The 14,186-nt window shown below is 46.1% G+C and overlaps 1 protein-coding gene across 1 annotated transcript; it reads left to right on the top strand.

Moving 5' to 3' along the window:
• Positions 1 to 8,430: 8,430 nt before the first annotated feature.
• YAE1 (YAE1 maturation factor of ABCE1) lies at positions 8,431 to 13,944 on the top strand. The gene is made up of 3 exons (XM_007535169.3): positions 8,431 to 8,616; positions 10,624 to 10,745; positions 13,146 to 13,944. Exons 1-3 carry the CDS (start codon positions 8,488 to 8,490, stop codon positions 13,573 to 13,575), a joined length of 681 nt encoding a protein of 226 aa, XP_007535231.2. The 5' UTR covers positions 8,431 to 8,487; the 3' UTR covers positions 13,576 to 13,944.
• Positions 13,945 to 14,186: the final 242 nt, after the last annotated feature.

Raw genomic sequence — 14,186 nt, forward strand, 5'->3', positions numbered from 1 at the left:
GATTTTATTGTGTTATTGTATTTGGATACAGAGGGTGGGGAGAGAGAAAGAGTGAATGATGCTAGGTACTAAGTTGTCTCCCAGCCCAAGAGATGCCTTTTTAAATATTTTATTGTACTTTACTTTGTTAATATATTTTTGGAGAGAGAGGTTGAAAGAGAGAAAGATGAACACTACTAGGCATCACTTCCACCCAGGTTCTCATTTTTTAATGACTATGTGATCTATTTGACTTTATTATTAGCTTGAGTAATAAGACCTAGAGATACAGAGAGGAAGACACACAGAGAGTGAGCTGGGCAGGGTAGAGAGCTTAAGGGAGATGCAGAGACTCTCCTACCTGAAGCTCTGAGGTAACCACAACACTGTCACGGAGGGCTGAGCACTGCTCTGCACGCACAGACAAACAGACAAATCAGTAAGACCAGAACCCTGCTCAGCTCAAACTCTGAATGGAGAGCTGGGGACTGTACCTGAAGCCTTGGAACCTCAGGATGGAAAGCCTTTCCATAAGCAGGAGGCTATTCCCCAGCTGTTGGGCATTCTGCCAGCTCCCCCCTGCTCTATGCTGCACTGCTTGATGCTGTGGTCTATTTACATAATCACTGTTTTGCCTGAGACCTGCCCTGCCTGCAGGGTATTGGTTTAATCCCTGGTTAGATGGAAGCTTGCTATCTTCCTTGCTCTTTCCCTTCTCTCCACCCACTCTCCTACGTATTTCCTTTTTCTGACCTACCACTTCCGTCTCAGAAGATATAAAGGGCAGGTTTTTCTGATCAATAAAACATTGTATTGCATTCCCGCTCCGCCACGAGAATTCCTGGTTCCTCTCCTGCATTGCTGAGTAAGCAGCAGCCTACGTTGGCTCTGGTCGAATTCTCTCCAACCTGGAGAGCACGTGCCCAGGAAGAAACACCCTCAGGCTAGCCCAGCATCTGATGCCTGAACAGGGACCCACCCCTCAGCTTCACACACAAGCGGCAGACCTACGAAGATGCCTGCTTGGCTCTCTTCTTCTTCTTCTAGCGTTTGCCCTTCTTCCGTAGCCAGTAAACAGGTCAGGTTGAAAGCTGTCAGGAGCTGCTTGTTGCTGGCTTTGAAAGTGACTGGGATCCATGTGGATTCAGTCGGCTAGGAAGGATCGTCAGTTTCCCCAATCTTCTTCTAGCGTTTGCCCTTCTTCCGTAACCAGTCAACAGCGTCAGGTTGAGCCTGATGTCAAGTTTCGAGACCTCCTTTGAATCTGGAGAGGTGGCAGTCGTTGACTATGTGGGTCATAGTCTGTCTGGAGCCGCAGGGGCAGTTCGGGTCGTCTCTGGCTCCCCAGTGATGGAACATAGCGGCACACCGGCCATGGCCTGTTCGATAGCGATTGAGGAGGGCCCAATCATAACGTGCCAGGTCAAAGCTGGGTTGACGCTTGCAGGGGTCTGTGATGAGGTGTTTGTTCTTGACCTCAGCTGACTGCCAACTCTGTTTCCAAGAGTCTGGAACAGAGAAGTTCAGTGTAGGCGTAGGGGACCAGATTGGGTGACGAGACGTCAAGCGTTGGACACGGTGGGCGAAGATATCCGTGTATATTGGCAGGTCCGGTCGAGCGTAGACGTGAGAAATGAACTTAGATGATGCCGCATCCCGACGAATATCTGGCGGGGCGATGTTGCTGAGAACTGGCAGCCATGGAACCGGGGTGGAACGGATGGTTCCAGAAATTATCCTCATGGAGGAATATAATTTGGAATCGACCAAGTGGACATGGGGGCTACGGAACCATACTGGGGCACAGTATTCTGCAGTGGAATAGCATAATGCCAGAGATGATGATCGCAGTGTGGAAGCGCTCGCGCCCCATGAGGAGCTGGCCAGTCTTGCAATGATGTGATTCCTCGCACCCACCTTTGCTGCAGTTTTTATGAGATGTTTGTGAAATGACAAAGTGCGATAGAGAGTAACGCCAAGATAGACTGGCTGGGCTTCATGCCGGATTCTTGTATCATCAAGCTGCACATTAAGCTCACGCGAGGCCGAGGCATGGTGTAGATGGAAAACAGATGATACCGTTTTTGCAGTGCTAGGGATTAGTCGCCATTTTTTACAGTAATCAGATATCAGAGACATGTCTTTCGTGAGTGAGTGAGTTTCCCCAATGAATGGGTACTCACGGGATGCACCACGAGAAGGTCGATCCAATGCATCCCATTGGCTCTCTACAACCTCTTGTTAAGGCACTGTGATTCTTTTTTTTTTCTTTCCTTCTTATTATTTTTCTGAGACCCCTCTGCCATGGGCAATCTTCCTCTTTATGAAGATGTTTTCCAAACTCTGTACTTCTTTTTCTCTATACAGTTTTTATATTTCTGGGACATTTTGCTCGGGGCCACACCTTGGATCCTTTTGACCATAGTCGCAGGAGCCAGAGACGACCCGAACTGCCCCTGCGGCTCCAGACAGACTATGACCCACATAGTCAACGACTGCCACCTCTCCAGATTCAAAGGAGGTCTTGAAACTTGACATCAGGCTCAACCTGATGCTGTTGACTGGCTACGGAAGAAGGGCAAACGGTAGAAGAAGAAGAAGAAGAAGGGGATATATAGGGCACCCTCCCAAAAGACTAAGGGACCTTGAGGCGGAGGTCCAAGAGTTAAAGGAGATGGTCGTTGTGCTTACCCAGCACCATACATGCTTACTAGAGAAAGCAAAGCCTGTTCCGATTCTGACCCACCCTAAGCCCTCTCTCTGCATTTTGCCCCGAGGCTCCCGTTTTGGCAGACACGTGTCTGGCTTCTCCGACAGCCACCACCGCCACCGCTGCTTGTCCCCTTGTCCGGCTGCTTCCACTTCCTCGACTCCTCCCCCCGCCGCTACGGACACTGAATACCTTTGCCAGCTTCTCGATGGAGCTTTTCCTCCAGAGCAAGTCCACACATTCCCAGTTAATGTTGCCCCCAATAGACAGAAACCTTAGGCATGGTACCCGTATTTCTCCACAGATCTTAAAGCACTTCGCCAGACGATTAAGGAGGATGACTTCATGCTCCATGGACCAGGTCCATTTTACAAGGCCTTCTTTTTTTAATTTAATTTAATTTAATTTATTTACTCCCTTTTGTTGCCCCTGTTGTTTTACTGTTATAGTTATTATTGTTGTTGTCGTCGTCGTTGTTGGATAGGACAGAGAGAAATGGAGAGAGGGAGGGGAAGACAGAGAGGAGGAGAGAAAGATAGACACCTACAGACCTGCTTCGTGGGGAGCCGGGGTTCGAACCGGGATCCTTATGCCGGTCCTTGTGCTTTGCGCCACCTGCGCTTAGCCCGCTGTGCTACAGCCCGACTCCCTTTACAAGGCCTTCCACAGAAGCTTAATACTCCACAAGACTGGATGTGGCTTGAGCTACGCTTCCAGGCCCCCTCTTCCTTCAATGGGAGGCATTTTTTCATGGTGAATGTTCACAGCAATCCCAGAGAAATAGCCAGAATCAGCCTGAGTGGAATTTTGAGGCACTGTTTGGAATGGGTCATTTTGAAACCAGAATTTAGCAGGCAGAGGCCAAGTTTTCACCCAGTTATTTTGATCAGGTACACCTCTGTGCATTACAAGCATGGGAGAGGTTAACAGCACCCACGGGAGCAGCCTCAGCCCCCATTCTCTCCCTTCGCCAAGAACCGGATGAATCCCTAGCTAAATTCATTACCAGGGTCCAATCAAGTTTAGAGAGAAAGATTTATAATCCTGATGCCCGTTTTCTCCTCCTGCATTCCATTGTCTGGAATGACATACTTCCGGAATTCCGTCAGGCATGCTTCAGTCTTAAAAACGAACAGCCAGATACCTGGATTTTAGTGACACAGGAGCTTAGCTCTTGTCAGGTACCTATTATGACACAGGCCTATGCAGCTACATCCCAATAGGTCTGAGCTCACATTCTGTGGTCAGCTAGAAACGTTCCAGGCTGCACTAATTTCAGGACCCATCTTCCTCAAGAGGTAGAGTCTGTTGCCCATGCTCCCTTCAGAGAATGGAACAGTCCCTACCATTGTTGATCCACATTGAGGGCAAGGTCCTATAGGGGCCCATTATGTTATTCCTGATGGAGGTGACCAGTGGCAGAGGCGAGAGGGATCTGTTAGAGGTCTAAGCCCATCATGTCTGTGTGGGAATCCCAGGGCTCCCTCAGAGCTTCAGGCGGGAGTCTCTCCACATGTCCCTCATGCTCTCTATCCCTGCCCAGCTCACTCTCTGCATGTCTCACTCTCTGTGTCTCTAGGTGACATGGCTCAAGCTAACAATAAAGTCAAATAGAATAGCCTAGGATGTAAAAAAGAGCTAGAAGTGAAGAGATCCAGTGTTTTTGGTAAAAACTATTCTGATTTTAGCCGCTTATGGTATATGTCATTTTAATTATTTCCTTTTTGATACAACTGTTATACAGAAATATGTTTATTTTTTTTCCATGTTTGTCAGTTGTAGTTTTGTGAGTTTTATTGTTAGGTTTGTTTATTTTTAATTTTTTTAAATTATCTTTATTTTATTTACTGGATAGAGACAGCCAGAAATAGAGAGGGAAGGGGGTGATAGACAGGGAAAGACAGAGAAACACCTGCAGCCCTGCTTCACCACGTGCAAAGCTTTCCCCCTTCAAAGGGGGACTGGGGGCTTGAACCCGGGTCCTTGAGCATCGTAACATGTGGCTCAACCAGGTGCACCATGACCTGGCCCCTTGTTTGTTTTTGTCTTTCACTTCTTTTTTTTCTTAATCTTTTTAATGATTTAATAGTAACAAGATTGTAAGGTAGCAGGGGTACAATTCCATACAGTGCCCACCACCAGAGTTCTGTGTTCCATCCCCTCCATTGGAAGCCTCCCTATTTTTATCCCTCTGGGAGGATGGACCCCCAAAATTTTTTTTCCCCTTTTGTTTGTTGTTTTTGTAGTTATTTTTGTTGTTGTTATCGATGTCATCATTGTTGGATAGGACAGAGAGAAATGGAGAGAGGAGGGGAAGACAGAGAGAGAGGAGGAGATAAAGACAGACACCTGCAAACCTGCTTCACTGCCTGTGAAGCGACTCCCCTGCAGGTGGAGAGCCAGGGGCTCGAACTGGGATCCTTAGGCCGGTCCTTGTACCCACTTAAGCTGCTGGCTACCACCCAACTCCCTGGACCAAAATTCTTTATGGGGTGGCCAGGTGTTGGTGCACCTGGTTAAGTGTATGTGTTACAGTGTGCAAGGACCTCAGTTTGAGCCCCCAGTCCCCACCTGCAAGGAGAAAGCTTTGCAAGTGGTGAAGCAGGGTTGCAGGTATCTCTCTCTGTCTCTATCTCTCGCCTTCTCTCTTAATTTCTGGCTGTCTCTACCCAATAAATACAGAAATACAATGAAACATTGTTTTGATTCTTTATGGAGTGCAGAAGGTGGGAGTTCTGGCTTCTGTACTTGCTTCTCCACTGAACATGGGCAGGTAGATTCAGACCCCCTGTTTCTATCTTTCCCTAGTGGGGCAGGGCTCTGGAGAGTGAGTTTTCAGGACTCACTGGTGAGGTCATTTGCCCAGGGAGGTCAGGATGGAATCATAGTAGCATCTGAAACTTGGTGGCTGAAAGGAGGTAAGATGTAAATCTGGACAAATTGTTATTAACAGGAGCCCAAAAGTAGGAATAGAGCAGATGAAATTAGGGATCTTGTGTGGGAAGAAACTAGGGAGTCTATTTTAGGTATGTTCCAAGGGGGCCATAATTTTTGCCTGAGCCTGACAGCTAACATGCAGGTGGGCTAGAAGTATTGTCTGGTAAGATGGTGTCAGAGTTGAGAATAGGACTTAGAAAGCTGGATTAAAGAGTAACTCCTGGGAGTCGGGTGGTGGCGCAGCGGGTTAAGTGCATGTGGCGCAAAGTACAAGGACCGGCATAAGGATCCTGGTTCAAGCTCCTGGCTCCCCACCTGCAGGGGAGTCGCTTCACAGGCGGTGAAGCAGGTCTGCAGGTGTCTGTCTTTCTCTCCCCCTGTCTGTCTTCCCCTCCTCTCTCCATTTCTCTCTGTTCTGTCCAACAACGACAACACCAGTAATAACTACAGCAATAAAACAACAAGGGCAACAAAAGGGAATAAATATTAATTTAAAAATCTTTAAATAATAATAATAAATACGATTTTTAAATATTTTTGTTGTCAAGTATAGAACGTTTTATACATAGGCCAAGAACCTACAAAATCAATATAGATACTTTTTTTAAAAACAGTTATAATCAGGGTTAACACACAGGACTTGTGAGAGGTTCCACTCCAGGGATCAACAACAGCCAAATCTGACCGGCACTCAAGTAAATAACAGTAATAATAATAAAATTGTCATCAGTACTATCTATTCTTGCTCACACACTCGAGTCCCCTTGCTTTGCTTGGGTTAATTTTTTTTTTTTTTTTACAGTGCCTGGCACAATGTATATGTTCAAAAAAATATGCTTGACAAAAATAAAATCATGACTACAAAATCACAGAAATATAATGGGCTTCACAGAAGCAACTCTGTGTTCATTCATTCATTCATTCGTTCATAACATCTGTTGTGTCATTTCATTTATTAACATGTCCCATCATCTCATCTCATTTAAAGACGGGTGCTGTCTTTGTTGATCTCACAGCAGCCTATGACATGGTCTGGCACCGTGGTCTCCTGGTCAAGATCTCAAGATGCCTGCCTCCATGGGTGGCCAACACTATATCGTTTCTTCTCCAAAACAGAAGATTCCGGGTGCATCTGGGTGACAAGTCTAGCAGATGGAGACCTGTCTCAAGTGGCCTCCCCCAGGGCTCTGTTCTGGCTCCTACGCTATTTAATATTTACCTCAATGACCTCCCAGAAACTTCTTCAAGGAAGTTCATCTACGCCAATGACATCTGCTGTGCAACTCAGGCATCCAAGTTCGACATCCTCGAGGAAACACTCACGAAAGACATGTCTCTGATATCTGATTACTGTAAAAAATGGCGACTAATCCCTAGCACTGCAAAAACGGTATCATCTGTTTTCCATCTACACCATGCCTCGGCCTCGCGTGAGCTTAATGTGCAGCTTGGCGATACGAGAATCCGGCATGAAGCCCAGCCAGTCTATCTTGGCGTTACTCTCGATCGCACTCTGTCATTTCACGAACATCTCATAAAAACTGCAGCAAAGGTGGGCGCGAGGAATAACATCATTGCAAGACTGGCCAGCTCCTCATGGGGCGCGAGCGCTTCCACACTACGATCATCATCTCTGGCATTATGCTATTCCACTGCAGAATACTGTGCCCCAGTATGGTTCCGTAGCCCCCATGTCCACTTGGTCGATTCCAAATTATATTCCTCCATGAGGATCATTTCTGGAACCATCCGTTCCACCCCGGTTCCATGGCTGCCAGTTCTTAGCAACATCGCCCCGCCAGATAATCGTCGGGATGCGGCATCATCTAAGTTCATTTCCCACGTCTACGCTCGACCGGACCTGCCAATACACGCGGATATCTTCGCCCACCCTGTCCAACGCTTGACGTCTTGTCACCCAATCTGGTCCCCTATGCCTACACTGAACTTCTCTGTACCAGACTCTTGGAAACAGAGTTGGCAGTCAGCTGAGGTCAAGAACAAACACCTCATCACAGACCCCTGCGAGCGTCAACCCGGCTTTGACCTAGCACGTTATGATTGGGCCCTCCTCAATCGCTATCGAACAGGCCATGGCCGGTGCGCCGCTATGTTCCATCGCTGGGGAGCCAGAGACGACCCGAACTGCCCCTGCGGCTCCAGACAGACTATGACCCACATAGTCAACGACTGCCACCTCTCCAGATTCAAAGGAGGTCTCGAAACTTTACATCAGGCTCAACCTGACGCTGTTGACTGGCTACGGAAGAAGGGCAAACACTAGAAGAAGAAGAATCTCATCTCACTGGTGCAAGTCCCCGCCGTGACTGGACCAAGAGTCTGCTTTGGGACAAAATAGGGGAGTGGCAGGTACTTGAACCTATAAATATAAATAATATATTCCTTTCCTTAAAGTACTGTGATAGGGCTCAAAATGGCCACAGTATCTAACTTTCCGATTCTATTGTCCTTTGCTCTTAAGAAACGAAAGACATCCTGCCGTCGTCCTTTCAGTGCGAGGATGACCTGGGCCAGTGACACGGTTCCGCAGGGTCCCGCCGGCTCCGAGGCTCCCAAGCGCGGACGCCATTGCGGGCAGGAGAGGAGCCTCCGCCGCCACGCCCACGCCCACGGCCACGCCCACTACCACCGTGACGTCATCAGAAACCGCCCACAACAACCCCCAGGGCGCAGAGACCGCGAGACGCCAGCCCACGCGAAGCCCCTCCCTTCCCCGCCTGGAGCCTGCGCGCGCATGCGCAGCTTCCCTAGCCCCCCATAATAATCCTAGCCCGGCCTCTTGGACCGGAAGGAGTTGCCCGCCGTTTCCGGCGCGCCCCCGCCAGGTGTTTAGCGCTGCTATGTCGTGGGTTCAAGCTGCGTCTTTGGGTCCAGATCCTGGGAAGGAGGGAGACGTGTTTGATGAGGACGCGGACGAGTCGCTGGTGGTGCAGAGGGAATGGCGGAGCCACATGCAGAGAAGAGTCAAAGTAACGCGGCCGTGCGGGCGCGGGGCCCCTGACATGGCGGGGGGTGGAGGACGGGGCGCCTGGCCCGGCGGGGCCTGCTGGCGTTTCCCGGCGACTTGCTCGAGAGCTGTTTCTCTTTTATTTCTTTACTATTGGGTAGAAACAGAGAACTTGAGAGGGGAGGGACGCCTGCAGCTCTGCTTCACTCGTGAAGCTTTCTTCACGTGCCGTGGGGGCCGGGGACTCGAACCCGGGCTGTTGGGCACGTTAGTGATGTGTGCGCTCGACCAGGTGCGCCCCCGCCTGGCCCTATTTAGCCTGAATCATTTTGGAGAGACAGAAATTGAGAGAGGAGTCGGGCGGTGGCGCAGCGGGATAAGCGCACATGGAGCAAAGCGCAGGGACCGGCGTGAGGATCCCGGTTCGAGCCCCCGGCTCCCCACCTGCAGGGGAGTCGCTTCCCAGGCGGTGAAGCAGGTCTGCAGGTGTCTGTCTTTCTCTCCTCCTCTCTGTCTTCCCCTCCTCTCTCCATTTCTCTCTGTCCTGTCCAACAACGACGACATCAACAATAAAAAACAACAAGGGCAACAAAAGGGAATAAATACAATGAAATAAAAAAAGAAATTGAGAGAGAAGGGGGCCCATAGTGGACTTGACGCACTGCTTCGCTGCTTGTGAAGCTTTCTGTCTGCAAGTGGGCACCAGGGGCTTGAACCCAGGTTCTTGCACATTGTAATTGATGTGTGTGCTCGGTCAGTTGCACCACTACCTGGCTCCGTGGCCCGTGTTTGTTTGTTTGTTTGTTTGTTTTTGTCGAGGGTATGAGACAGGCTGAGCGACACGGAAGTCGGGTGAGGCAGCTGCAGCGCCGCTCCGCAGCCATGAAGCTTCCCCTGCAGGCGGGGACCAGGGCCGCCCCCGCCCCCGCCCGGCCCCGCTGCCTTTCGGAGCCTCGGATGCTGGGCACCGAGCCGGGACTTTGATCTGCAGAGAGACTCGTTCCTGGGGGTCCGGGGCCCCAGGTTCAGCCCCCGCCCCGCACAATCATCAGCCAGAAAAAGAGAAAGAAAAAAAAAGGGGGGGGGATGAACATAAGAATATTGTTACAAGGCGGTTACGAGAAATAATAGGGAATGTTGATGACTGGGTAAAGGAATATTACGGTTCATTTAATAATTGTTTTTAATTTTTATTTATTACTGCATAGAGACAAAGAGAAATTGAGAGGGGAGGGGGTGGTGGAGAGGGAGAGAGACCCATGCAGCCCTGCTTCACTGAAGCTTTCCCTCTGTGTATCTCTCTGGTTAAAACCAGATATAAGAAAGTATTTTAGATGTTATTTAAAAGTGGAATAAAACGGAGTCGGGCGGTAGCACAGCGGGTTAAGCGCAGGTGGCTTAAAGCACAAAGACCGGCCTAAGGATCCCGGTTTGAGTCCCGGCTCCCCACCTGCAGGAGGGTGGCTTCACGGGCGGTGAAGCAGGTCTGCAGGTGTCTGTCTTTCTCTCCCCCTCTCTGTCTTCCCCTCCTCTCTGCATTTCTCTCTGTCAGATCCAACAGCAACAACAACAACAATAAAAACTGCAACAATAGTGGTCTGGGAGGTGGGGCAGTGGATAAAGCATCAGACTCTCAAGCATGAGGTCTTGAGTTCAATCCCAGGCAACACATGTACCAGAGCAATGTCTGGTTCTTTCTCTTCTCCTATCTTTCTCATTAGTAAATAAATAAAATCTTTTAAAAAGTTATTTAAAAAAAAACTGCAACAATAAAATAACAAGGGCAACAAAGGGAATATTTTTTTAAAAGTGGAATAAATCAATAGTATATGGGTACGTATATATATCTTAAGTATACAATGATTATATTAAGTAACAGGAAAAGCGTATTTCATCAGTTTTCTTTCTTTTTTTCTTTTTTTCTCATCACTTTTCTATATTGGCTCTGTGACTTTCCAGAAAAGCCTATATTGCTTCACTTGGTGTTAGTTACATATGTAGTTCTTTATTCTGTGTTTCTGTGTTTTAGGAAGGTTACAGAGACGGAATAGATGCTGGCAAAGCAGTTACCCTTCAGCAGGGCTTCAATCAAGGCTATAAGGAAGGTGCAGAAGTTATTATGAACTATGGGCAACTCAGAGGAACATTGAGGTAAGTTTTAAACCTTAACTGCTAACTGCTGAGTACTAGTAGAGGGCTTTTAGAAAAGTGAAAATAAAAATGTTTATGCTGAAGTGCTTTTCCCAGGGTTAAATCCACAAAGATGCTGCAGAGCATGGACAAATAAATACTGCCTTCAAAAAGCCAGAATCATCAGTTCATGCCGGTGTAGTTTCTGCAAGATGAACTAACAGTAATATATGTCAAAGCAATTAGTCTTACAATGTATGTAACCAAACACCATGTAACATTTCAACACCAGAAGTGCATGATATAAATTATAGCTAGTAATGGAAAAGTGAGCCTATTTACTCCTGAATATTGACTACTTGTCATAATTTTATTATTTAAGCATATCATAGTTAAGCATATCTTTATTTTTTAAGCATATCTTTATTTATTGGACAGTCAGAAATGGAGAGGGAAGGGGATGATAGAGAGAGAGAGAGACAGACACCTGCAGCCCTGCTTCACCACTCATGAAGCTTTCCCCTAGCAGGTAGGGAGGGACCTGGGGCTTGAACCTGGTAATGTGTGCATTCAACCAGGCACGCCACCATCTAGCCTCCCTGTCATAATTTTATAATGATAGTGGCATAGATCAGAGCCTAGTGGTCAAGGTACATGGATTAAGAAACCTGACACACTTCTCTTTCATGCTTTACCTTTTAAACTTTTTAAAAAAATTATCTTTGTTTTATTTATTGGATAGAGACAGCCAGAAATCTAGAAGGAAGGGGGTGGTAGAGAGGGAGAAATAGAGAGACACCTGTAGCCCTGCTTCACCACTCAAAGCTTTCCCCCTGCAGGTGGGGACTGGAGGCTCAAAGTGGGTCCTTGCACGTTGTCACATGTGCACTCAGCCAGGTGCGCCACCACCCAGCCCCCTACCTTTTAAACTCTTACAGCACAAAAAGGAAAAAAAACTTCAAGGAATTACTAATTCTAAAAAAGATATAAAATAAAAGTTATCAAAGCAAAACAAACATATTTGAGAAAACTCAACTATTGGGAGTCAGAATTGACAGTTTCCTACAGCTGGAAGATCAACAAGTGTTTATCTTCACACCAAGTTAAATTAATTGCTGATAAGCTGAGAAAAAAGTGCTTATTTTTTCTCAGTCAATTCCATTTTTATGAAATACTGCCTTTCACAGCAATAATGATATAATTGTCTAAGCAGCTAAAGTGTAAAAGAAAAAAAAAGTACTATCTACTAGAAAGGTAAAGAATATTTATTACAATTTGGAAGAAAAACATCTTAGCTCAGTAAGCAGTATTAATATCAAAGTTTAGAAAATGAAGTTGTCTCAAAAAAGTTTTTAAGACTAATTTATTCATTTTCTGAGACGGAGACCAGAACAGCACTTTGGCGTGTTTGGTGCTAGTTATGCTGTGTAAGTCCTGCGTTCTGACTCTTGTGCCATCTCTCCAGCCATGCCTCAGAAGCTTTTTTTTAAGTTCCCCAGTTGATTCCTCTATGCACTGAATATTGAGAATCACTAGTTTCAAAAGATGTTGATATCTTGAGAGATTTTTTTATTGTTCTTTCTATTGTTACCCAGTCAGAGTAGAAAAATATAGATTTTTCTTTTTTTTTTTTCTTTTTTATATCCAGGGTTGTCGCTGGAGCTCACTATGAATCCACTGCCCCTGATGGCCATCTTTTTTCCATTGCTGTTGTTGCTGGAAAAACCTAGAAGTGTGTGTGTGTCACACACTGTGGAGACATTAAGAACTATAAATGGACTATATGATTAAATCCATTATTTAACCTATTTTTTTAAATAAGTTTTTTTTTTAATGTTTATTTATTTATTCCCTTTTGTTGCCCTTGTTGTTTTATTGTTGTTGTTGTTGTTGTTGGATAGGACAGAGAGAAATGGAGAGAGGAGGGGAAGACAGAGAGGAGGAGAGAAAGATAGACACCTGCAGACCTGCTTCACCGCCTGTGAAGCGACTCCACTGCAGGTGGGGAGCCGGGGTTCGAACTGGGATCCTTATGCCGGTCCTTGTGCTTTGCGCCACCTGCGCTTAACCTGCTGCGCTACAGCCCGACTCCCTGTTTAATCTATTTTTAAATCTTGTTTTATCAGGCATGGGAGGTAGCATAATGGTTTGCAAAAGATTGTCATGCCTGAGAACCTGAGGTCCGGGTTCAATCCCCATTACCACTATATGCCGGACTTAAGTAGTGCTGTCTCATTAAAATAACTTTTTTTTTAATGTAAGCAGTCCTGTTTTGTCATCATTTCCTAATTTCACTTCCATTGACGTTAACCTGTTGTTACATACTATCTGAAAGAAATCTGTCCGAGTTAACATCAAAAACTAATTAAAAATCTATGATTGCTTTTTTTTTTTTTTTAAAGCTCTTGTTTATATTTTCAGTGCTTTGCTTTCTTGGTGTCAGCTCCATGATAGTAGTTTGATGTTGATCAGTAAAATTAGTCATCTTCTGGATGCAGTTGGCCAGTGTGAAGAATATGTGCTCAAACGTCTAGAATCAGTCACTCCACAGCCTCACGTGGGAGATTTACTGGACTCCATTCAGGACATGGACCTTCGTCATGTAGTACCAGCTGAGGAGAAAACTGATGGAAATAAAGATGAAAGACTCTGTGAAAATAATGCCGAACCCAATACAAACTGTAGCAAGACATTAAGCGGAGCAGATTGCTTATCTTCAGAATGTTGTAGAGCACATGAGTGTGCACATTCTGAAACCCCAAGCCTCACTTGGATTTTAGAACAGACACACAGCTTAGTGAGACAGCTGGGAGTCTCAACAGATATATTACAGCACCTCAAACAGCTGTGAGAAAAAAAGAAAAAAGTCCACTCTTCTAATGAAAATAATATGCAGAATAGTTTTGAGAACATTTTGTTAAGCTAGCCAGAATTTGTCCTGGTTTCTGTATAGCAAGAATTCACAGAAGGTATCATCCTTGATATGATGGCATTTTTGTGTGGATGTTCTTAAAAGAATGTCAAGAGAACTAAGTTATTAAGACTACTAAATAGAAAACATACGCTACAACTTGTTTTGCTTTTTTAAAGTATGAACTACAATTTGTGAACAACCAGGAATATTTATGATTTATGCAATCTACTTCTCTTGCATAGTTATGCTTTGTGGTAATGTGGAATGCCTTCAAAATTGACACTATTAAATGTAATGTGGTCTTTATTTCTTTGTCATTGATAATTTCTATGTAGTTTTTAATATTTATTCCCTTTTGATGCCCTTGTTTTATTGTTATTGATGTCATTGTTGGATAGGGCAGAAAAATGGAGAGAGGAGGGGAAGACAGAGAGGGAGAGAGAAAGACAGATACCTGTAGACCTGCTTCACCGTTTGTGAAGAGACTCCCCTGCAGGTGGGGAGCCAGGGGCTGGAACCGGGATGCTTAGACCGGTCCTTGCGCTTGG

Source organism: Erinaceus europaeus, chromosome 8, assembly GCF_950295315.1.
Source record: "Erinaceus europaeus chromosome 8, mEriEur2.1, whole genome shotgun sequence".
Classification (NCBI taxonomy): Eukaryota; Metazoa; Chordata; class Mammalia; order Eulipotyphla; family Erinaceidae; genus Erinaceus; species Erinaceus europaeus.